The sequence below is a fragment of the Pan paniscus genome, chromosome 15, assembly GCF_029289425.2.
Source record: "Pan paniscus chromosome 15, NHGRI_mPanPan1-v2.0_pri, whole genome shotgun sequence".
NCBI lineage: Eukaryota > Metazoa > Chordata > Mammalia > Primates > Hominidae > Pan > Pan paniscus.
In genome coordinates, this window is record NC_073264.2 from 103420837 (window position 1) to 103447070 (window position 26234).

At 43.5% G+C, this 26234-nt stretch overlaps 1 protein-coding gene across 7 annotated transcripts in view; it reads right to left on the reverse strand.

The window, feature by feature from the left end:
* The window catches only part of MOK (MOK protein kinase), an 82940-nt gene that overhangs the window by 45674 nt on the left and 11032 nt on the right, over window positions 1–26234 (reverse strand). For all 7 annotated transcript variants that reach the window (XM_055098033.3, XM_034938185.4, XM_055098034.3 and 4 more), the window contains exon 2: window positions 15621–15735. In XM_055098033.3, coding sequence (XP_054954008.1) covers window positions 15621–15735 — 115 coding nt within the window. The remainder of the gene's footprint in view (window positions 1–15620; window positions 15736–26234) is intronic.

Sequence of the window (26234 nt, forward strand, 5' to 3'; positions counted from 1 at the left end):
GAGTGCTGAACAAGGGGGCCAGGCGAGACTCAGAAGGGTCAGGACAGCAGCTATTTACCAATGAATACAAATCATTCAATATTCTACAATGCACAGAACAGAAAAAAAAAAAATTCCAGGCCAAAATGCCAACAGTGTTGAGATAGAGAAATCCTGCTTCAGGTGGAAAGAGCAAGAAGCTAACAAGCTAGCAGTAGTTCCAATTTTTGAACACCCGATCTGAAAAACTTAGTTTTTAGAACTGGGCAGCCAAACAGCCATGCTATTTACACAAATATCCATTCTTCTCCTCTGTAATAGGAAAACCAGTTATCACACCCCAAAACATATTTTGCTTATTGTAGATAGGAGTCTTTCATGTCTCCACAGGCATTCACTGAGAAATAGTGAGCTAAGACAAATATTTAGAAAGGCACATTTTCCTGGATATTGCTAGATATCAGGATCTAGCAACTGTTCAAATAACAGTGCTTAATAAAATTCAAATCAACTCTGTCCCCTCTTTTAAAATCATGAAAAAAAAAAATCTAAAAAAACCTGGAAGTAAACTACTTTTCTTTGCCTTGGAGTTGCGTTGAATTTTGTTGTCAGGTGACATTCAGTTTGTTTTTGTTTATTGTTCTGTTGGAAACAAAATACCACAGAACTGAATGTAAGAGGAATGTAGGCAGCCTTTGCTCCGAAAAGAACCAGATGACATTTACCATAAGTGGAATCTACAAATGGAACAAATTATGATCACCAGGACTCAGACTTTTAAAAAAAATGTAAAGATCGGCTGGGCATGGTGGCTCACGCCTGTAATCCCAGCACTTTCGGAGGCCGAGGCGGGTGGATCATGAGGTCAGGAGATCGAGACCATCCTGGCTAACACAGTGAAACCCCGTCTCTACTAAAAAATACAAAAAATTAGCCGGGCATGGTGGCGGGTGCCTGTAGTCCCAGCTACTCTGGAGGCTGAGGCAGGAGAATGGCGTAAACCTGGGAGGTGGAGCTTGCAGTAAGCCAAAATCACGCCACTGCACTCCAGCCTGGGCGACAGTATGGGACTCCGTCTCAAAAAAAAAAAAAAAAAAAAAAAAAATTATTTAAAGATCAACTATGAAATTTCAACATTTCATTTTATTGGATGAATTTTATGGAAAATAAGTTTATCTAACCAATACAATCTATATGAAGAAAGTCCTCAAAGTGAAGGGGAGGAAGAAATGGTTATATTAATATTAGACAAAATAGACTGCAAAATAAGGATTACTACTACTTATGATTTCATGATGATAAAAAAAGAGTCAATACATTAGGAAGCAATGACAATTGTAAATGTGTATGTGTCAAATAAGAGAATTTTTTTTTTTTGAGACAAAATCTTGCTCTGTCATTCAGGCTGGAGTGCAGTGGCACGATCTAGGCTCACTGCAACCTCCACCTCCCAGGTGCAAGCTATCGTCCTGCCTCAGCCTCCTGAGTAGCTGGGATTACAGGTGCCCACCACCATCCCAGGCTATTTTTGTATTTTTAGTAGAGATGAGGTTTCATCACAGTGGCCAGGCTGGTCTCGACCCCCCACCTCAGGTGATCCACCCACCTTGGCCTCTCAAACTGATGAGCCACCACAACCAGCCTTTTTTTTTTTTTTTGTGAGACGGAGTCTTGCTCTGTTGACCAGGCTAGAGTGCAGTGGAGTGATCTTGGCTCACTGCAATCTCCATCTCCTGGGTTCAAGTGATTCTCCTGCCTCAGCCTCCCAAGTAGCTGGGATTATAGGCACCTGCCACCATGCCTGGCTGATTCTTATATTTTCAGTAGAGACAAGGTTTCACCATGTTGGCCAGGCTGGTTTCAAACTCCTGATCTCAAGTGATCCACCTGCCTCAGCCTCCCAAAGTACTGGGATTACAGGCGTGAGCCACTGTGCCTGGCCTAAATGAGAAAATTTTAATATACATAAAGGAAAAGTTGACAATACTAAAGAAAGAGATGAAGATTTTAACACCCTACTCCCATAATTGATTGAACAATCTTTCAAAAAAATCAGTAAAGATACAGAAGATCTTAACAGCATTATTAACTACCTGTCCTAATTGACATTTACAGAACAGTATATTCAACAACTGTATATAAAATATTCTTTTCAAGTATATATGAAACATTCATCCATATAGATAATGTGCTGGACCATAAGGTAAGTCTCAATACATTTCAAGACTGAAAACTTTACACAACATATTCTCAGACCACAATGGATTAAATTAGAAATCAGTACAGTAAGTTACCTAGAAAAGCCTCAAATATTTGGAAATTAAACAGTAAAGAAGAAATCGCAAGGGAAATTAGAAAACATTTCAAACCAAATAAAGCACAACATATAGAAATTTATGAGATGCAGCTAAAACAGGATTTAGAAAGATACTTATGTGTAAATACTAAAGGAAGAAAGGGTTAAAATCAATTATCTAAATGTCCCCCTTGGCCGGGTACAGGGGCTCACGCCTGTAATCCCAGCACTTTGGGAGGCCAAGGTGGGTGGATCACGAGGTCAGGAGTTCGAGACCAGCCTGGCCAACACAGTGAAACCCTGTCTCCACTAAAAATACAAAAATTAGCCAAGCGTGGTGGCAGGGTGCCTGTAATTCCAGCTCCTCAGGAGGCTAAGGCGGGAGAATCAGTTGGACCTGGGAGGCAGAGGTTGCAGTGAGGCGAGATTGTGCCATTGCACTCCAGCCTGGGCAACAAGAGCAAGACTCCATCTCAAAAAAAAAAAAAATTAAATAATAATAATGAGAGTATTACAAATAACTGTATGCCAATAAATATGACAATTTAGGGTAGATAAACAAATTCCTCAAAAAACACAGTTACCAAATCTGACACAAAATAAAACTGGAAACTGAAACAGCCCTATTTAATAAAATAGCCCTATTTTATTCTTATTAGTTGTTATCAAAAACCTCCCAACAGATGATGAAAGTGTTCTAAAACGGAATTGTGGTGACAGTTGTACAGCCGTATAAATGTCCTGAAACTCACTTACAATAGCTGAATTTTATGAAAGGAAAATTATACTTCAGGCTGGGCACAGTGGCTCACGCCTATAATCCCAACACTTTGGGAGGCCGAGACGGGTGGATAACCTGAGGTCAGGAGTTTGAGACCAGCCTGGCCAACATGATGAAACCCCATCTCTACTAAAAATACAAAAATTAATGGTGGCAGGTGCCTGCAATCCCCACTACTCAGGAGGCTGAGGCAGGAGAATTGCTTGAACTCAGGAGGCAGAGGTTGCAGCTAGTCAAGACTGCACCACTGCATTCCAGCCTGGATGACAGAGCGAGACTCCATCTCAAAAGAAACAAAAGGAAATCATCCTTCAATAAAGCTTTTAAAAAATCATATGGAAATCCTTCCAAATTATTTGGCATAGTTCTGGTTTTTTTCTTTAATATTCCTTGATACAGATGTGCCTTGAGGTCATTCCTTGTTCCACCACTTCATCGTGATCCCATCTTTTTATCACTACGAATGATGTTATAATAAACATCATTGTGGGGGGGGACCTTCCCCACAAGGAAAACTCCTAGACCAGACAATTTCACTGGTGAATTATTTCAAACATTTAAAAAAGAAATACTCTTACACAAACTTTTTCAGCAAAAAATGGAGGAATGAACACTTCCCAACTTGTTCTGTTAGACCTGAAAACCTTTATACCAAAACCTAACAAAAACTTTTTTTTTTTTAAGACAGATTCTCGCTCTGTTGCCCAGGCTGGAGTGCACTGGCGCAACCTCGGCTCACTGCAAACTCTGCCTCCAGGGTTCAAGCCATACTTGTGCCTCAGCCTCCTGAGTAACTGGGATTACAGGCATGCACTACCACGCCCACCTAATTTTTGTAGTTTTGGTAGAAACAGAGTTTTGCCATGTTGGCCAGGCTAATCTCAAACTCCTGGCCTCAAGTGATCCACCCACCTCAGCCTCTCAAAGTGCTGGGAATACAGGTGTGAGCCACTGCACCCAGCCGCAAAACCTAATAAAGACTTTTTTCTTTTTCTTTTTTTGAGACAGGATCTCACTCTGTGGCCCAGGCTGGAGTGCAGTAGTGTAATCACTGCTTACTGCAGCCTTGACCTCCTGATCTTAAGCCATCCTCCTACCTCAGCCTCCCAAGTGGCTGGGACCACAGGTGCCTGCCACCATGTCCAGCTGTTTTTTATTTGTAGAAACAAGGTCTCATCTTGTCCAGGCTGGCCTCAAACTCCTGGGCTTAAGCCATCCTCCCACCTCAGCCTCCCAATGTGCTGGGATTAAAGGTATGAGACGCCTCGCCTAACTCCCTAACAAAGACTTTTATATAATAAGAAAAGTATAGGCCAAGCATGGTAGCTCACGCCTGTAATCCTAGTGCTTTGGGAGGCCAAGTCTGGCGAATTGCCTGAGGTCAGGAGTTCAAGACCAGCCTGGCCAACATGGCAAAACCCCATCTCTACTAAAAATACAAAAATTAGCCAGGCATGGTGGCACGCGCCTGTAATCCCAGCTACTTGGGAGCCTGAAGCAGAATTGCTTGAGGCGGAGGTTGCAGTGAGCCGAGATCACGCCACCACACTCCAGCCTGTGCAACACAGCAAGCCTCCATCACGAAAAAAAAAAAGTATCCCTTATGAGCACAAATACAAAAATACTTGACAAAATACTATCAAATCCAGGAATATGTAAAACTGATCATATGTTATGACTAAGTGGGGAATCCCAGCTATACTGGGAATGCAAGGTTGAGTTATTATTCAAAAATGAATTAATGTTATCCACCACAATAAAAGAAAAAGGAAAAAATAATAATGCCAAAACGTCATTTGACAGAATTCGATACCAATGCAGGACAAAAATTCTCAGCAAGCTATTCATGAAAGGGAACTCTGTCAATTTGATAAAAGACATATACAGCTAACATCATGCTTCTAATGTTGAAATGCTGAACACTTCCCCGCTACTTGCATTCAATATTGTACTGGAAATCTGAGCTAATGGGAAAGGCTAGAAAAAAAGTCATGGGCCAGGCACAGTGGCTCACGCCTGTAATCCCAGCACTCTGGGAGGCCAAGGTGGGCAGATCACAAAGTCAGGAGTTCGAGACCAGCCTGGCCAATATGGTTAAACCCTGTCTCTACTTAAAATACAAAAATTAGCCAGGCGTAGTGGCGGGTGCCTGTAGTCCCAGCTACTTGGGAGGCTGAGGCAGGAGAATCACTTGAACCCGGGAGGTGGAGGTTGCAGTGAGCTGAGATCGCGCCACTGCACTCCAGCCTGGGCAACAGAGCAAAACTCCGTCTCAAAAAAAAAGTCATCAACATTGGGAAAGAAGAGTAAAACTGTCTCTATTTGCAGGTGACATATTTCTTTAAGTAAAAAATCCTAAGAAAGCAACCAAAACATACTAGAACAAAAAAAAAATAAGTGAATCCTGAGAAATTTCTCAAAATACAAAGTAAACAAAAATTAATTGCATTTCTACATACTTATGGCTAGCAATGGGAAATAAATGTTTAAAATATCCTTTTATAATAATGTTATAAAACATAAAACACTCAGATATAAATTTAACAAAAGACACGTAAGACCTTTTCAGTGAAACTACAAAACAGCTGAAACCGTCCAGGCAAGGTGGCTCACACCTGTAATCTGAGCACTTTGCGAGGCCAAGGGGGGCGGATCACCTGAGGTCAGGAGTTCGAGATCAGCCTGGCCAACATGACAAAACCCTGTCTATACTAAACATACAAAAATTAGCTGGGCATGGTGACACGTGCCTGTAATCCCAGCTACTTGGCAGGCTGAGGCAGGAGAATCTCTAGAACCTGTGAACCCGGAAGGCAGAGGTTGCAGTGAGCTGAGATCATGCCATTGCACTCCAGCCTGGGCAACAAGAGCAAAACTCCGTCTCAAAAACAAAAACAAAACATAGCTGAAACTAAAGCAAACTGAAATAAATGGAGAGACGGTTATACCATGTTTATGAATTGCAAAGTTCAATATTGCTAAGATATGCATTATCTCCCAAATCGAACGATAGACCCCATACAATCCTATTCATAATCTCAATAGGTTTTTTTTTTTTTTTTTCTTTTTTGAGACGGAGTCTCACTCTGTCGCCCAGGCTGGAGTGCAGTGGCCCAATCTCCACTCACTGCAAGCTCCACCTCCTGGGTTCACTCCATTCTCCTGCCTCAGCCTCCCGAGTAGCTGGGACTATAGGCGCCTGCCACCATACCCGGCTAATTTTCTGTATTTTTAGTAGAGATGGGGTTTCACCGTGTTAGCCAGGATGGTCTTGACCTCCTGACCTCATGATCTGCCCACCTCGGCCTCCCAAAGTGCTGGGATTACAGGTGTGAGCCACCGCCCCTGCATTTTTTTTTTTTTTTTTGAGACAGGTTCTCACTCTGTCACCCAGGTTGGAGTGCAGCTGCATGATCTTGGCTCACTGAAGCCTCCACCTCCCAGGCTCAAGCAATCCTCCCACCTCAGCCTCCCAAGCAGCTGCGACTACAGGTGTGTGCCACTACACTTGGCTAATTTTTGTTATTTTCAATCGAGACGGGGTTTCACCATGTTGTCCAGGCTGGTCTTGAACTCCTGGGCTCAAGTGATCAGCCCACTTTCAGCCTCCTAAAGTGCTGGGATTACAGGCGTGAGACACTGTGCCCGGCTGGTTTTATTTTTTAATAGAATTGATGAGCTATATTCCTAGAATCCTCACAGAAAAAAAAAAATGAGCTGATTCTAAAATGTATGTGGATGTACAGAAGACATACAGTAGGCAAAACTATCTTTAAAAAGATGAAGAGGCCGGGCACGGTAACTCACGCCTGTAATCCCAGCACTTTGGGAGGACGAGGCAGGCAGATCACCTGAGGTCAAGAGTTTGAAACCAGCCTGGCCAACATGGTGAAACCCTGTCTCGACTAAAGATACAAAAATTAGCCAGGCGTGGTGGTGGGCGCCTGTAATCCCAGCTACTCAGGAGGCTGAGGCAGGAGAATTGCTTGAAACCAGGAGGCAGAGGTTGCAGTGAGCCAAGATGACACCACTGCACTCCAGCCTGCATGACAGAAAGAGACTCTGTCTCAAAAAAAAAAAAAAAGAAGAAGAAAGACTTTTAGTATCTGACTTCAAAACTTACTGTTGAGCTACATTAATCAAAACAGTATGGTATTGGCATAATGACAGTCAAAGAGAGCAATTAAACAGAATAGAGAGTCCAAAACAGACCTATACTTTTACAGTCAATTAGCTTTTGACAAAATAATCCACTGAAGGCAAGGAAAGTCTTTTTTTAACAAATGATGCTGGAACAACTGGATATTCATTTGGGGGAAAAAATTGATGCTTCATCCCTACTGCTCACCATTCACAAAAATTAATTTAAGATGGATTGGCCGGGCACGGCGGCTCATGCCTGTAATCCCAGCACTTTGGGAGGCCGAGGTGGGCGGATTGTGAGGTCAGGAGATCGAGACCATCCTGGCTAACACGGTGAAACCCCGTCTCTATTAAAAATACAAAAAATTAGCCGGGCGTGGTGGTGGGCGCCTGTGGTCCCAGCTACTCGGGAGGCTGAGGCAGGAGAATGGAGTGAACCCGGGAGGCGGAGCTTGCAGTGAGCGGAGATAGCGCCACTGCAGTCCAGCCTGGGTGACAGAGCGAGACTCCATCTCAAAAAAAAAAAAAAAAAAAAAAAGATGGATCACAGACCTAAATGTAAAAAGTTAAAATGATAAGGTTTTTAGAAGAAAATACAGGAGAATACATTCACAACCTAGAAGTAGACAAAAATTTCTTCTAAGACAGAAAACAAAAAACAATAACCACAAAAAAACTCCATAAATTGGACTTCACTGACATTAAAAAACTTCAGCACATGGAAAGATGCCATAAAGAAAATGGATAGGAAAACCACAGACTTGGAGAAACTACCTGCAAAACATATTTGATAAAAGACTTCTATACAGAATATACAAAGAACTCCTAAATTCAATAAAAAGGCAAACAGCCTAATTTTTTAAATTATTTTTTCTTTTTTTCTCCCTTAGGATGGCTTGTTTCTTAAGATCTAAATTTTTAAAGGGGCAAAAACTTGGACAGGCAATTCATAAATGAAGATACATGAATGGTCAATAAGTACATGATCAAGTGTTTATCATTAGTCAACTGGGAAGTAGAAACTAAAACTACCATAATTCCACACAATCATCAGAATGGCTTAAACTAACATCAAATAATGGTGGGAATATGGAGCAACTGGAACTTTCATTCTTTGCCGGTGGTAATATAAAAAGCTACAGGCCGGGCGTGGTGGCTCACGCCTGTAATCCCAACACTTTGGGAGGCTGAAGTGATCACAAGGTCAGGAGATGGAGACCATCCTGGCTAACATGGTGAAACCCCATCTCTACTAAAAAATACAAAAAAAAAAATTAGCCGGGCGTGGTGGCGGGCGCCTGTAGTCCCAGCTACTCAAGAGGCTGAGGCAAGAGAATGGCGTGAACCCAGGAGTCAGAGCTTGCATTGAGCCGAGATAGCCAGCCTGGGTGATAGAGCGAGACTCTGTCTCAAATAAATAAATTAATTAATTAAATAAAATAAAAAAATAAAAAGTTACAATCACTTTGAGAAAAGGTTTGTCAGTTTCTTATAAAGTTAAACATATACCTACCCTTTGACCCAGTGATTCTGTTTCTAGGTAACTGCCTAAGAAAAAATGAAAACATACAAAAAATTAGCCGAGTGTGATGGTGCATGCCTGTAATCCCAGCTACTCTAGAGGCTGAGGCAGGAGAATCACTTGAACCCAGGAGGCGGAGGTTGTGGTGAGCTGAGATCATGCCAATGCCCTCCAGCCTGGGCAACAAGAGCAAAACTCCGTCTCAAAAAAAAAAAAAAGAAGAAAAAGAAAAAATGAAATATGCACAAGTAGAATTTCTGTATTTCTTTTGTTGTTTTTCTGAGACAGGGTCTTGCTCTGTCACCTAGGCTGGAGTGCAGTGGTGTGATCATGGCTCATTGCAGTCTCAACTTTCTAGGCTCAAGCAACGCTCCCATCACAGCCTCTCAAATAGCTAGGACTACAGGAGTGAGCCACTATGCCCTGGTCTTTTTTTTTTTTTTTTTTTTTGTAGAGGAAAAAAAAAGATACTAAAAGTCTTTCTTCATACGACATACAGACCAGGCTATATGTCATCCAGCCTGGTCTCAAACTCCTGGGCTCAAGCAATCCTCACGCCTCAGCCTCCCAAAGTGCTGGGATTACAGAAGCAAGCCACCACACCCAGCCTAAGAAGTCGAATTTCATAAGCAGTTTTATTCATGGTAGCCCAAAACTGGAAACTATCAAAAAGTCCATTAACAGGAAAATGGATAAAGAAATTGTGTTGTACTCACAGATTGTAATGAATGTTGCTCAGCATTAAAGAGGCATAAACTGGCCAGGTGCAGTTGCTCACACCTATAATCCCAGCACTTTGGGAGGCTGAAGCGGGTGGATCACCTGAGGTCAGGAGTTCAAGACGAGACTGTCCAGTGAAACCCCGTCACTACTAAAAATATAACTTAGCTGGGTGTGGTGGCACAGGCCTGTAGTCCCAGCTACTCGGGAGGCTGAGGCAGGAGAACTGCTTGAACCTGGGAGGCAGAGGTTGCAGTGAGCTGAGATTGTGCCACTGCACTCCAGGCTGGGCAACAGAACAAGACTCCGTCTCAAAAAAAAAAAAAAAAAGAGATAAACTACTGAACAACAGTAATGATGAATCTCAAAGACATGATGCTGAGTTAAAGGAGGTGGACACAAGAGCACATACTAGTGATTGCCTGGGATGGCAGTGGGAAACTGAAAAGGAACAAGAAGAACTTTCTAGGGTTATAGTAATGTTCTACATCTTGATTACACGAGAATATCCATTTGCCAAAATTGTACAGATAAACAATGTGCACTTCAAGATATACAAATTTTGACTTTAAAAAACTGTATAACGTTATAGATTGCATGTTTGTGTCCTCTAAAATTCATACATTGAAACCCTAAACCCCCAATGGGATGATATGAGGAGGTGGGGCTTTTGAGAGGTAATTAGAGCACATGGCATTAGTGGCTCTAAGAAGAAATACCAGAAAGACTCTAGAGAACATGCGACCTCTCTCTCTCTCTGCTATCTGTCATTTGAGGACAAAGCAAGAAGAGGGCCACCTGCAAATCCTAAAGCAAGCCCTCGCCAGATACCAGACCTGTCTGCCAGCATCTTAATCTTGCACTTATCACCCTCCAGAACTGTAAGAAATAAATGTCTGCTGTTTAAGCCAGACAGAATACAGTATAATTTGTTATAGCAGCCCAAGTAGAGGAAGGACACTGGGTGGAGGTATAGATTAAATAAAAATAGCAGGGATGTTGATTCTGGCTGCTGGATACCTAGGGCTACTGTTCATTTTGTATATGCTTGAGGTTTTTCATATTATCCTTTTAAGTAAAAAAAAAAAAAAAAGGCTTTTAGAGAGACTAATAAATTCCTTGCCTTTGTTTCTATTTATAACCTTACACAGCAGACTTTTTGTTTTTGTAAAAGTAACTTGAGGACTGCTTAGAGGTGTGACTTGAGAAAAACAATGTACCACATCTAGACCTGACGTTGGCATCAGCATCTGCAGCTGGGAAGAACGGTGGGAAGATCACCAGCTCAGGACCTACACAGACCTGGGCTCAGACTCGGCTCCACAACGTGTAGGTTGGGCAGCAACGGGCCAGGTGGGGAACTTGATCTCTCCGAATTTCAATTCCCTAGTCTGAAAGATGTAACAGTGGATCTTCCTCCCAGGGCCACAGTGAGGATTCAATGACACATGCATATAATTCACCTAGTACTGTTCATGACACCAGATATGTAGTGAACAACTGCGGTAATCTTACTATTATTATCTCACGTCCATCTCCAAAATAGTCTTCAAGCTCTGCTAACTTGTATGATCTGTTATGGAAAAACTGATTTACATAGCAAGTTGCTTTATTACGGTGTGCCAGCACTGCACTAAGTGCTTCATCTGCATTATTTAATTTGACCCTCACAACAATCCTATGGGGTAGATACTGTGGTTATCCCCATTGTATAAAGAAAGAAACAGAGGCACGGAGAAATTAGGGAATCGTCCAAGATCGCTTGAACTAAAATGGAGGAGCTGCTGGTTCTGACCTTTAGAGTCAGAGCTGGTAACCCTACACTGAACCCCGGGTTTAGCAGACTTGTGCCAATGTCACTGCCTTGGGGCACAAAGGGAGATCCTACAAATACCAAGACTAGGGATTTTTTTTTTAAGAGACTCACTCCATTTCTTCTATTTCTATAGGAAAAATATAGACTAAAAGCATCGCAAAAGAGAACCGTTTTTGTTGTTGTTGTTGTTGTTGTTTGAGACAGGGTCTTGCTCTGTCACCCAGGCTGGAGTGCAGTGGCACAATCATGGCTCACTGCAACCTCAATCGCAACCTCCAGGACTCAAGCAATCCCCCCACTTCACCCTCCTGAGTATCTAGGACTACAGGCACCACCACTATGCCCAGCTAACTTTTTTATTTCTTTTTTTTGGTAGACCGGGGGTTTTGCCATGTTGCCCAGGCTGGTCTTGAACTTCCAGGCTCAACTGATCTGCCCACCTTAGCCTCCCAAAGTGCTGGGATTATAGGTGTGAGAGCCACTGTGCCCAAAGAGCGCCTATTCTTAATTGTGTACTTTTGGCAAGTATTGGTGGAGGAAAATTCTGAGGATATACCAGAAAAGATACAAAACGACTCAGTTCTGTTGAGGCCTCAGGCAAGTAACTAACTTCCTTATCCCTAACTAAGTCCTTGAGTGACTCAAAAGGCAAACGATGCTCAGGAGTGAAAGTGCCCTCCCTGCCACAGTACTAATCCATTATGTGTATTTTTTTTACCTTTCTTTAACTTCATATTAACTAAGATTACTGCAAAAGCCATCCGTTTCTATTCGAATTAAAGCATAGGAAAGGAGCAGAAGTAATACTGGAGGGGGTAGGGGTCAGAGGCTCCAAATACCAACCTCATGCTGCCCAAGTGACTCAGTGTGACTTTCTGCTACTAATGCTTCACATTCCTCACACCACCCACACAACTGTGCAAGGTGACTCTGAGGATTCACTTATACAATGATAAGCAAGCAGAAACGGATTTTTGCGTGTGTGCGGTTACCTAACGGACATGGTTTCCTGGTGGTGAGGCACATCCTGGATCTGCTTTCTGCCAAATCCCTCGCATACCAAAAGTGCCTGGTCCAGCGGAATTTTGGCTTCCTTGTCAAAGAAGGCAGAGTGAGACAGGGTCTCACTCTGTCGCCCAGGCTGGAGTTCAGTGGCACAAGCACAACTCATTGGAGCATCACCTTCCTGGATTCAAGAGATCCTCCCACTTCAGCCTCCCAAGTAGATGGGACCACAGGCACACACTACCGCGCCCGGCTGATTTTTAAAATTTTTTTGTGGAGGCAGGGTTTCTCTTTGTTGCCTGGGCTGGTCTCAAACTCCTGGGCTCAAGCAATTCTCCCACCTAGGCCTTCCAACGTGCTGGGATTACAAGGCATGAGCCACCATGCTGGGCCAACCTCTGGGATGTGTTCTAATCAACTGCTTTTGAAGTTAAAGGCAAAGAACATAAATTGTTTCTGAAATACAACGAATGATTCTGCATACAGTAAGGAAGGCCAGCATCCACTGCACATTTGCCATGTACCCCACCTTGTTAGTTTTCTGTTCATTCCTTTGCTTAGTCGTCAAGCACTATGACAAGGAAGCCAAGATTCAGGTGGACCAGGCACTTTTGGTGTGTGAGGAATCTGGCAGATGGCAGACCCAGGATGTGCTTCATCACCGGGAAACCATGTCCGTTACGTAACCACACAATCTTCCCAGGGGCTGAGGAGGCATGAGAAAGAACTTCAATAAACTGAGCGTTCTTCACCCGCTAGAGAACTGCTCCTTAGAACATTCTAAACTTATCTGATAGAGGCTGGACCCAGGACTGTAATCCTAGCACTTTGGGAGGCCAAGGCAAGTGGATCGCTTTGAGCTCAGGAGTTCGAGACCAGCCGCAATATGGCGAGACCCTGTCTCTACAAAAATACAAAAATTAGGCTGGGCATGGTGGCTCACACCTGTAATCCCTGTACTTTGGGAGGCCAAGGGGGGCAGATCACTTGAGGTCAGGAGTCTGAGACCAGCCTCGCCAACATGGTGAAACCCCATCTCTACTAAAAATACAAAAATTAGCCGAGTGCTGTGATGCACGCCTGTAGTCCCAGATACTCGGGAGGCTGAGGCAGGAGAATTGCTTGAACCTGGGAGGCAGAGGTTGCAGTGAGCCAAGATCACGCCACTGCTCTCCAGCCTAGGTGACAATGCGAGACTTTGTCTCAAAAACAAAAAAAAAATTACAAAAATTATCTAGGCATTTGGTGGCTTGCACCTGTAGTCCCTGTTACTCATGAGGCTGAGGCTGGATAATCGCTTGAGCCCTGGAAGCAGAGGTTGTAGTGAGCTGAGATCACACCACTGCACTCTAGCCTGGGCAACAGAATGAGACCCTGACTCAAAAAAAAAAAAAAAAAAAGCATCACACCCTACTGTTCAAAGTCCTGTACTGGCAACTTCGGGTCAAAGGTGGCTGTTTAAGGAAGTCTGTTTTTTTTGTTTTTTTTTTTTAATTTTTGTAGAGATGGGGTTTTGCTATGTTGCCCAGGCTGATCTCGAACTCCTGTGCTCTAGCAATCCTCCTGCCTCAGCCTCCCAAGTAGCTGGAATTTCAGGTGTGAGCCACAGCACCCAGCTGTCTGCTCTTTAGATACAGGATAATCAGTACACTGTGCATCAAATCCTCTTTCATCAGTGGTTTACACGTAAAGATGGAGTCTGGGAAAGATAAAGAAACACAGAGAATGCAGAATGCATAGAGAGGAAGAAGTGCTAGAAGAGAAGGAGCAGAACACCTCGTGGCTTCAGTCTTCCTAGTGGTAGGTAAACTACCATATGCATTGGGCAGTGAAGAACAAGGATTTGCCTTAGCAGAATCTGGGTTCACATCTGGCTCTGCCCACCCAGTAATCTAGAAAAAATGTCAAATTACCTCACATCTCTAAGCACCTATCCTCATGTACGAAACAAGGATAACTACCCTATCCAGATGTCATGAGGATGAAATTACTGTTCTTGGCCAGGTGTGGTGGCTCACACCTATAATTCCAGCACTTTGGGAGGCTGAGGCAGAAGGATCACTTGAGCCCGGGAGTTCAAGGTCAGCTTGGGCAACACAGTGAGATCCCATCTCCATTTTAAAAGTTAACTAATTAATTTAAAAATGAAGGCTGGGTGTAGTGGCTCAGGCTGAGCATGATGGCTCAGGTTGGGCGCGGTGGCTCATGCCTGTCACTTATATTAATATAATATTAATATATTAATTTATTCACAGTTAGTTAAATTGCAAGGACCTCTAATACATTTAGACTAAGGTTGCATTTATAGAAGTCCAACACACAGTCAGGCACAGTGGCTCATGCCTGTAATCCCAGCCCTTTGTGAGGCTAAGGCAGGCAGATACCTTGAGGTCAGGAGTTCAAGACCAGCACGGGCAACGTGGTGAAACCCCGTCTCTACAAAAAATACAAAAATTAGCCAGGCGTGTGGTGTGCTCCTGTGGTCCCAGCTACTCAGGAGACTGAGGTGGGAAGATCACTTAAGCCTGGGAGGTGGAGGCTGCAGTGAGCCGAGATCGAGCCATTGCACTCCAGCCTGGATGACAGAGTGAGACCCTGTCTCAAACAAAACAAAACACAAAAACAAACAAAATCAATGGGCTAGGCACAGTGGCTCATGCCTGCAATCCCAGCACTTTGGGAGGCCAAGGCGGGCAGATCACTTGAGGCCAAGGAGTTCAAGACCAGCCTGGCCAACATGGTGAAACTTGATCTATACTTAAAAAAAAAATAATAATTAGCCAGGCTTGGTGGCACATGCCTGCAGTTGCAGCTACTAGGAGGCTAAGTCACAAGAATCGCTTGAACTGGGGTGGCGGAGGTTGCAATGAGTCAAGATTGTGCCACTGCACTCCAGCCTGGGAGACAGAGTGAGACTCTGTCTCCAAAAAAAAAAAAAAAAAAAAAAAAAAAAATCAATGGATCATAAAATCAAATGGATCATAAAGGGTTCACTTCCTAGCTCTCTATCCTGTTCCATTGGTTGATATATCATTTTTTTGCTGTTTTTTTAAATTAAAAAAAAAAGAAATCCAACACATATATAACTTTTAGGAACATACAGACTGTTTAAGGTGAGACACACTTTTGAAACTTAAACTTTTTTGTGGTCATTCATCACTGATATTACAGTAAGCCTGGATATGAGTAAACTCCAGTATGATAAACATAACATTAGCATATAACCCTCACTGCCCAAAGAAATCTGACTGTATCTTACATATTATTAAATTAATAAAGCTCCCCCCTAATATTCAGTTGCCGTTATTGACTGAAACCTGGATCTGTGTTTGGTCCCGAGCGCATCTCTGCAGCCTACCTTTCAAAGCGCTGCTTCATTTGTTTACATGCATAGTAGTTTCCATCTCTCAGGCTTTGCATCTTCGTAACTTCAGAAAACGTTCCCTCTCCTATTTTGCCAATTGCTTTATAGTCTATAAATAAAAATGATTACAAAAATAAAATGTTATTTATGCATACACTTGTATTCACTTCCAGACAGCAAACTTTTAAGCTATAAGATAGTTTAAACAGCAATATACTAAGAATTGTTTCTCCTATCTTTGTAAGATTTAGTGGTCCCCTCAACTTTAGGGGAAGCTGGAACAAAGCATCATTTCCTCCCAGTCTGTGCCTTCCCTTGTATAGCAGGAACCACCTTACCTGGATCCTGGCCAGTGAGGAGAGGCTCAGCTACCCTACAAGATTCAGAAGACAGAGGAGCAACAGACGTGGGATTCTTCCAGCAGGGGTGGGCATGGGCGTGAGCTTAGGCTCTGGGCTGATGTCATATTGCAGCAGCAGCCTCTAAGGACTCTCCTGAAATTGACCTTCCCTGGTCCTATAGAGGGCCCAGCTGATCCGCAACAGTTTCCTACAATTCTTGCACTTCCTAATTTTCTGAAAGCTAACAGCAACTTTCCCTGGCTGTGCTGCCACCACATCACCCCAGCCCTGATAATGGTGTTGTAAGCCTCTAGATCACTATGTTAAATGCCTTCCTGCTTGATACCTAGGGTAGTTTCCATTTTCCTGACCAAACCCTGACTGACAACAAATGAGCACCTTGATGTGGGGTGCTGCTGTGAACAAAAGTCTAAAATATGTTAGTTTAGCTTATTGGTCAGGTGGCAAAATGCTAGAGAGCCTGGCATATCATGATGAAATATCGCCCACTTAAAGGAATGCCTGCACTCACTGCTGCTTTTCATGGACCCAGTGTCTGCTGAGCCTGCTGGCCTAAGGAAAGTGGTGGGAAGAGTCAGAATGATGGAGTATGCTAATTACTACTGACTGCCTTAGCAAGCTATTTCAAGACAAAGATAAGTACAGGCAAGAATGGCTATACCACTTTTCAAGCAGAAATGGAAGGAATAAGTAAAATCTAGAGAGCAAAAGTCTCACCAGTTGTAAAAGTTTCTACAGCCCAAATAACAGGAGAGTAAGACTGCAAAAACATTGGCAGAGAACAGTCTGTGAGCCTTCTCCATTGAACAAATGGCTCATCTTTGCAGCAGAGATCACAGGAAGGCTGTTACAATCTCTGGGCATTTGTTTCAGAAAGCTTCAAGGAAGCTCCTATAAATTGAGACCCAGAAGCATATGAGCGAGGCCACAAAGAAATAAGGCAGGCTTGGGGCCAGGCGCGGTGGCTCACGCCTGTAATCCCTGCACTTTAGGAGGCCAAGGCAGGCAGATCACCCACCTGAGGTCAGGAGTTCCAGACCAGCCTGGCCAACATGCCAAAACACTGTCTCTACTAAAAATACAAAAAATTAGCCAGGCGTGGTGGTATGCACCTATAGTCCCGGCCACTTGGGAGGGTGGGGCAGGAGAATCCCTCGAACCCGGGAGGTGGAAGTTGCAGTGAGCCAAAATCACACCACTGCACTCCAGCCTGGGCTACAGAGTGAGATGCCATCTCAAAAAAAAAAAAAAAAAAAACGCAGGCTTGAGAACTAGATCTAGAAGAGAACCTTGGGTGTGGAACTGACCAGAAGCAAACAGACCAGAAATCTTTAAACATCACTTAGATTGTGGCAGAAATAAGCCTAGAGTAAAAGAGGCCTTCACTTCAGGCCCCAAACCTGCATCTGCACAAAGCAGATGGGGTCTTGCTATGTTGCCCAGGCTGGCCTCAAACTCCTGGGCTCAAGCCTAAACTTCTACCTCAGCCTCCCAAGTGGCTAGCATGAGCCACTGCACCCAATTCACAGGTTTTCAAAACTGCAGCGCTGAAGGTGGGCATCCTCTTCAGTATTCCTTTCCACATGCACATTTTGAATGCCTTGTCTGAATTCTGATTTGAACAAACCATCGGTAAAAAGGCACTCATTTTTCAGAAGTGATAACGGTTATGTGAAAACACAAAAAATGTCCTTATCTGTTAGCAAGAAATACAGAAGTATTTCCAGGTGAAAATGATACAATAATTGGGATTTACTTTAAAATATCCCTGGCCGGATGGTGGCTCACACCTGTAATCCCAGCACTTTGGGAGACCCAGGTCGGTGGATCACTTGAGGCCAGGAGTTCGAGACCAGTCTGGACAACATGGTGAAACCACGTCTCTACTAAAAATACAAAAATTAGCTGGGTGTGATGGTGCGCACCTGTAATCCCAGCTACTTGGGAGGCTGAGGTAGAAGAATTGCTCAAACCCGGAAGGCAGAGATTGCAGTGAGCCAAGATCTCACCACTGCACTCCAGCTTGGGGGACAAGAGCAAAACTCTGTCTCAAAAAATAAAATAAAATAAAATACCCCTGTACATTCCCATTCACTACTGCTGAAATTATAAACTGGCATAGTCTCTTTGGAGGGCAATTTGGCAGCACCTATTAAATCTTTAAGACGTGCATCCTCCGGCCGGGCGCGGTGGCTCACACCTGTAATCCCAGCACTTTGGGAGGCCAAGGTGAGGATCACTTGAGCCCAGGAGTTCAAGGCCAAGTTGAGCAACATAGACCCCGTCTCTACAAAAAATAATTAGCCAGACTCAATGGCGCACGCCTGTCATCCCAGCTACTCAGGAGGCTGAAGTGGGAGAATCATTTGAGCCCAGGAGTTTGAGGCTGCAGTGAGTAGGAATCGCACTACTATACACTAGCCTAGGCAACAGAGGGAGACCCTGTCTAAAAGAAAAAAAAATAACTTGCTCAAGTACATATGACAGGAAGATTAATGATTGCACCATTAATCAATACAGTAAAGCTGATAACCCGAATGGCCCCCATAGGAAACTGGATTAATATGGTTTACCTGCATAATGGAATATACTGTAAATATTTAAAATAATGGGTGGCAGGTGCCTGTAGTCCCAGCTACTCGAGAGGCTGATGCAGGAGAATCACTTCAACCTGGGAAGTGGAGGTTGCAGTAAGCTGAGATTGCGCCACTCCACTCCAGCCTGGGCAACAAAGTGAGACTCCGTCTCAAAAATAATAATAATAATAATAATGTCCTTAAAAACTATACACACAGAATTAACAGTGGCTCTGTCTGAGGTTACAGGTGTCTCATTTTCTAAGTTAGATATTTTCCACAATGTTGTTTTTTGAAATAAGAGCATGATTTTCACTGTTTTATTTCAAAATAACAAAAACTAAATACTCCTCCCCCAGAAAAGATGGTGGTGGGGAAAAGGGTAAAATGCTGATCACTGCTGAAATTCAGTGATGGATTTATGAGGGTTCAGTGGGCGTGGTGGCTCACGCCTGTCATCCCAGCACTTTGGGAAGCCAAAGCAGGCAGATTACCTGAGGTCAGGAGTTCGAGACCAGCCTGGCCAACATGGCGAAAATCCATCTCTACCACAAACACAAAACTTGTCCAGGCACAGTGGCACATGTGCCAGCACTTTGGGAGGCCGAGACGGGCAGATCACAAGGTCAGGAGTTCAAGACCAGTCCAGCCTGACCAAGATGATGAAACCCCATCGTACTAAAAATATAAAAATTAGCTGAGCATGGCAGCGCTATATATCTGATAAGAAACTTATATCTAGAATATATAAATAAGTCTTATAACTCAATAATACAAAGACAATCCAACTAACAGGTGATCAAAAGATTTGACAGACATTTCTCCAAAGAAGACATAAAAATGACCAATAAGCTATGAAATGATGCTCAACATCATTAGTCATTAGGGAAAAGCAAGTTAAAACTATGATGAGATACCACTTCACACTCACTAGAATCAAAAAGATAGATAATAACAAGTGTTGGTGAGGATGTGGAGAAATTGGGACCCTCATACATTGCTGGCAGGAATGGAAAATGGTACAGACACTATGAAAAACAGTTTGGCCAGTTCTTTGAGACGTTAAACAGAGTTACCATATGACCCAGCAATTCCACCCCTACATATATGCCTAAGAGAAACAAAAACGTATGTCCAAACAAAAACCTGTAAGTGAATGTTCACAGTAGCATTATTCATAATATCCGAAAGGTGGAAAGCATCCAAATGTCCATCAGTAGATGAACGGATAAACAAAATGTGGTCTATCCATACAATGGAATATTATTCAGCCATGGAAAGGAATGAAGTACTGACACATGCTACAACATGGATGAACCTTGAGGACATTATGCTAAGTGAAAGAAATCAGGCACAAAATGCCACATATTATGTGATCCCACTTACATGAAATGTCCAGAATAAGCAAATCTATAGAGACAGGAAATAGATTTGTAATTGCCTAGGGCTGGTGGAATGTGGGATAAAGGAGTAACCACTCCTTATTTCTTTTGGGGTACAGGTTTCTTTTGGGGATGATGAAAATATTTTAACATTAGATTATAGTTATAGTTACACAACTCAGAAAATATACTTAAAACCACTGAGCAGTATACTTTAAATGAGTGAACGTTATAGTATGTATATTTCAATAACTCCATTAAAACAGACAACTCTGTGGTGTTGGAAATCAGAAAGTGGTTACCCTTGTGGGGTGAAGTGACCAGAATGGGCTGAAGGGGACACCCATGATACCAGTAACACTGTGCTTCTTGATCTGGAAGCAGGTTTCATGGGCGTGTTCACTTCACCAACTTGTATACTTAAATATAAGTGCAGCTTTGTTTTGTTTTGTTTTGTTTTGAGACAGGGTCTCACTCCGTTGCCCAGGCTGGAGTGCAGTGGTGCAACCTCGGCTCACTGCAACCTCCACCTCCCAGGCTCAAGCGATCATCCCACCTCAGCCTTCTGAGTAGCTGGGACTACAGGCACCCACCACCATGCCCAGCTAATTGTTTTGTATTTTTTGTAGAGACAGGATTTCGCCATGTTGCCCAGGCTGGTCTCAAACTCCTCAGCACAAGTGATCCGCCCGTCTTGGCCTCCCAAAGTGCTGGGATTACAGGCACGAGCCACTGCGCTTGGCCAATTTGTGCAGTTTTCTGTATTATGTTATACTCCAAAATAAAATCAGAAAAAAAAAACAGAGTTAGGAATAAGCAGAGAGTATAAGGAACAGAAATGATACACAGTAAAGAGTATATACAGGGAAAATCACAAAGAAACACAGACTGAGAAATCTCATTAATGGCAGAATATGCACGTCTACAAATCCCTACTGCTGAGGTGCAAAACAATCTGCTTTCAATACTATTCTAGTTCCTAAGAGGGCCAATTCCCTCCTGCTCTCGGGTTTTCCTATTCTTAAGCTCCTGTTTTTTATTTTTATTTTATTTTATTTTATTTTGAGACAGAGTCTCAATGTGTTGCCCAGGTGATCTCGGCTCACTACAACCTCCATCTTCCAAGTTCAAGAGATTCTCGTGCCTCAGCCTCCCAAGTAGCTGGGATTATAGGTGTGTGCCACCATACCAAGCTAATTTTTGTATTTTTAGTAGAGATGGGGTTTCACCATGTTGGCCAGGCTGGTCTCGAACTCCTAACCTCAGGTAATCCACCCGCCTCAGCTTCCTACCCGCCTCACCCTCCCAAAGTGCTGGGATTATAGGCGTGAGCCACTGCACCCAGCCCTCAAGCTCCTTCTTTGTCAACAGTTATAATAACATGTCTCCATACTGTGAGGTGTAAGGAGACTTACTGGTCCTTACAATTGAAACTAAAACAATTCTCTTAATAAGAACTAAAGGATAAAGAACACTTCTTCAACAGTCTTCCTAACAAGGAGACTAGATTCTTTTTCTCCATGGTTAGCACGAGACATCCTCTTCTGGTTTCTCAAAACAGGTCTCCACCCTGTTTCCCAGGTGGCTTCCTTGTTCGAAATGAAAACCCTCTGGGAAGGGTTTGAGTATTACTTGGTCCTGGAAACTTACAAGAAGCAGGAGATAAAATGCATTACACTTAGAGAAACAAACAAACAAAAAGACCAGGTATGGTGGCTCACGCCTATAATCCCAGCACTTTGGAAGGCCGAGGTGGGCAGATCATCTGAGGTCGGGAGTTCAAGACCAGCCTGACCAACATGGAAAAACCCCATCTCTACTAAAAATACAAAATTAGCTGGGTGTGGTGGTGCATGCCTGTAATCCCAGCTACTCAGGAAGGCTGAGGCAGGAGAATCGCTTGAACCCGGGAGGAGGAGGTTGCGGTGAGCCGAGATCATGCCACTGCACTCCAGCCTGGGCAACAAGAGCAAAACTCAGTCTCAAAAAAAAAAGAGAGAAACAAACAAAAAAAATAGTAAAAACGAACAAAAAAGGCTTGGGGAATGGAACATTAACCATTCAATTTGTGTATAAGTAAATCAGTACATTAAAAGTCACAGCCTGAGACAGAGCCAAGTGTCACAACTGGTCTGTGTTACAAGCAAAAGAAAAGTGGCCTACTGCACCAGGAAGGGCTGTTCTCCATTACCACTTCCAGGAAAAACAACCTGAGGATGCTGAATCTCCAGACTAGCATTTTCCAAACTGAGTACTACAAAACACGAGGATCCCTGAACCCTAATGGGTATTCCACAAAAGAGGGTTCCATAAGCAAATAAATTTGGGAAATACAGAGTTAAATATGGCAAAATGTTTGCAGAATTCCTCAATGCCTTTCCCTGCATATGAGATGAGTCTCCAAATGGAGGTGGGGTATATGAGAGGGGTGTGAGATACAACCAGAGAACACCAGTTAACATCCCCCAGCACTGCTCTAGATCCCCAAACCGAAGATCTTCAAACTATGCTATTAGAATCCCGTTTATCCAAGTTTTCCCTGATTAAAAGAGGAACTAATCTAGCTCCCAGCAAGGCAGGGTTTCAGAACTATTCTGCTAGCTTTATTGTTCTCACTTGCCTTCTGGGAGAAACTGGCTAATGTTAAGGCAGGAGTGAGCCCCCCTGAGCCTTCAGGACAGAGCACGGTACCATATCCCTTCTGACAAAAAACCGGAAGCCATAACTTGCTTGACAACTATAGCTTAACTAAGTTCCAGAGCCTCTCTACAACTGGAAACCGAATTAAATTCCATTAAATCCTAAAACCCGGCAATAAAGATTCTTTGGTGCATCTCCAAGAAGCTTCTGCAAAAGAAATGGACCAAAATACAGGCCCTGGCCCTGACCACTAATTTGTACAGTTTAAAACCTCATTAAGTAATTTTGACAAGTTTCTTGAGGAGCCTCCAAACTTGAAACTTTGTGGGAAAATTCAACAGCCTAAACATCTTCTGCCCTCAAGCAGACCATCATACTGACCTACCAGGCCCTGTTCGTACTAGTCAAGGGATAGCTGCTGCTTGCTAAAACACCACCAAAATTTACCCCTTCTCTTAAATGAATTAAACTGGAAAGCCCAGAAATTTCTCTACAAGAAGATCAATGTCTTCATTGTGCAGAAGAGCTCACACAGCAGGCCTAGGACTTCCCTCCTTAGAAAGGTCTGCTTGCAGCCAAGTGCGGTGGCTCACACCTGTAATCCCAGCACTTTGGGAGGCCAAGGTGGGCAGATCACCTGAGATCGGGAGTTTGAGACCAGCCTGGCCAACATGGTGAAACCCCATCTCTACTAAAAATACAAAAAATTTTCCAGGCATGGTGGCCTGTGCCTGTAATCCCAGCTACTTGGGAGGCTGAGACAGAAGAACTGTCTGAACCTGGGAGGCAGAGGTTGCAGTGAGCCGAGATCACGCCACTGTACTGAAGCCTGGGCAACAGAGCAAAACTCTGTCTCAAAAAAAAAAACTAACAATAATAAAGACTTCTTAGCACCAGCTATATTCCACACACCACGCCATGCACTGTAGACACAAATATCATTAAGACGTAATCCCTAGTCTTGAGAATTTACAGTATGTCCCTATACCCCTAATTTTAGGTCCTTTCCTTATAAAAAAGGGAGGGAGGAAATGGAACATTTTTGTTTAGAAAATATCAATGGTCAAATTATGGAGTACATAGGCCGGGTACGGTGGCTCATGCCTGTAATCCCAGCACTTTGGGAGGCCGAGGCGGGTGGATCACAAGGTCAGGAGATCGAGACCATCCTGGCTAACACGGTGAAACCCCATCTCTACTAAAAATGTGAAAAATTAGCCGGGCATGGTGGCAGACAGCTGTAGTCCCAGCTACTCAGGAGGCTGAGGCAGGAGAATGGCGTGAACCCAGGAGGTGGAGCTTGCAGTGAGCCAAGATAGCGCCACTGCACTCTAGCCTGGGCAACAGAGCGAGACTCCATCTCAAAAAACAAAACAAACAAACAAAAACAAATTATGGAGTACATAGTGTGTAATACCAAATACATGGTGCTCTGGATTCCAATCTTCCAGGACTGGCCTGGGAAGCTTTCAAGCAGATGTCTTTCTTCCTTCTGTGTGCACCTTGTCCTCCTGTTACAGAACTGCTCATGCTCCTCTATGCACCTTCTCCTCATAAAGCCATAAACCCCTTAAAGAGAAAGTCCACAATCTGTTCTCTCTTGTGCCATTACACGTAGAGAAACAAAAACCAACAGGAAAAAAAAAAAAGCTTGGGGAATTAAATATTATTTTAGTATTAAAACCATTCAATTTGTATATGAGTGAATCTGTACATTAACAGCCACATTGAGGCTGGGTGTGGTAGCTCATGCCTGTAATCCCAGCACTTTGTGAGGCTGAGGTGGGCAGATCACCTGAGGTCAGGGGTTCCAAACCAGCCTGGCCAACATAATGAAACCCCGTCTCTACTAAAAATACAAAAATTCGCCAGGAGGGTGGCGCACACCTGCAATCCCAGCTGCTAGCAAGGCTGAGGCATGAGAATCGCTTGAACCTGGGAGGCGGAGGTTGCAGTGAGCGGAGATTGTGCCACTGCACTCCAGCCTGGGCGACAGAGCTAGATTCCATCTCAAAAACAAAAAACAAACGAACAAACAAAAAACTTTATAAACAAAGATGGTATTCACAGTGTCACAAATGTAAGAATGCCAGAAACTTAAATATCCAGTATCAAAGAAATGTTCTAACAAGCTATGAAATAGCCACAGACTGAAATATTATGTAACCATTGATAACGATGCTTTCAAATAATATTTCATGACATGGGAAAATGTTCAGCCATAATTTCATGTTAAGTGAAAAAAAGGATGATAATGATCATACACACAACACATGCACAGCGAAAGACCGAATACAGCTGGGTGCGGTGGCTCACGCCTGTAATCCCAGCACTTTGGGAGGCTGAGGTGGGCGGATCACCTGAGGTCAGGAGTTCGAGACCAGCCTGACCAACATGGAGAAACCCCGTCTCTACTAAAAATACAAAATTAGCCAGGTGTGGTGGTGCATGCCTGTAATCCCAGCTACTCGGGAGGCTGAGGCAGGAGAATCACTTGAACCCGGGAGGCGGAGGTTGCGGTGAGCCAAGATCATAGCGCCATTGCACTCCAGCCTGGGCAACAAGAGCGAAACTCCATCACAAAAAAAAAAAAGAAAAGAAAAGAAAAGAAAAAAAAGAAAAAGACTGAATATAAATATGTAATTTTTTTAATGTATCTATGTCTGAGTGGGACTGAAGGTGATTTAAATTTTCTTCATTATAATTATCTACATTATTCAATGTTTGCAATGAATACACATTACTTTAAATGTGTGTAAAGGTGAACATTTCAAGAATTTTAAGAAATCAGTGAAAGTGTTGGCTAAGTGCCACGAAAAACATGAACTTAAAATGAACTGTCTTAAAACTACAATATCCTTTTAAAGGAAGACAGTCATAAAGATCACGGGAAGGGGCCAGGTGTGGTGGCTCATGCCTGTAATCCCAGCACTCTGGGAGGCTTAGGCAGGCGGATCGCCTGATCCCAGGAGTTTGAGACCAGCCTGGGTAACATGGTGAAATCTTGTCTCTACCAAAAATACAAAAAAAATTAGCCAGGTGAGGCCGGGTGCGGTGGCTCATGCCTGTAATCCCAGCACTTTGGGAGGCCAAGGCGGGCGGATCACAAGGTCAGGAGATCAAGACCATCCTGGCTAACATGATGAAACCCCGTCTCTACTAAAAATACAAAAAATTAGCCAGGCGTGGTGGTGGGCACCTGTAGTCCCAGCTACTCGGGAGGCTGAGGCAGGAAAATGGCATGAACCCGGGAGGCGGAGCTGGCAGTGAGCCGAGATAGCGCCACTGCACTCCAGCCAGGGTGACAGAGCGAGACTCCGTCTCAAAAAAAAAAAAAAAAAAAAATCAGCCAGGCATCATGATGCGTGCCTGTAGCCCCGGCTACTTGGGATGCTGAGATAGGAGAATCATCTGAGCCCGGGAAGTCAAGGCTGCAGTGAGCCATGATGGTGCCACTGTACTCCAGCCTGAGTGACAGACAGAGAAAGACCTTGTCTCAAAAAGAAAAAAAAAAAAGAAAATCAAAGGAGGGATTGAAGGTCAATCACTGAAAGTCAAGCTGTGGACTAAGGAATTCAGATTTAAGAGAAGAGGGAATTTACATAATCAATTCCGATTTGTGTTTCATCACAGATAAATTAAGCAGAC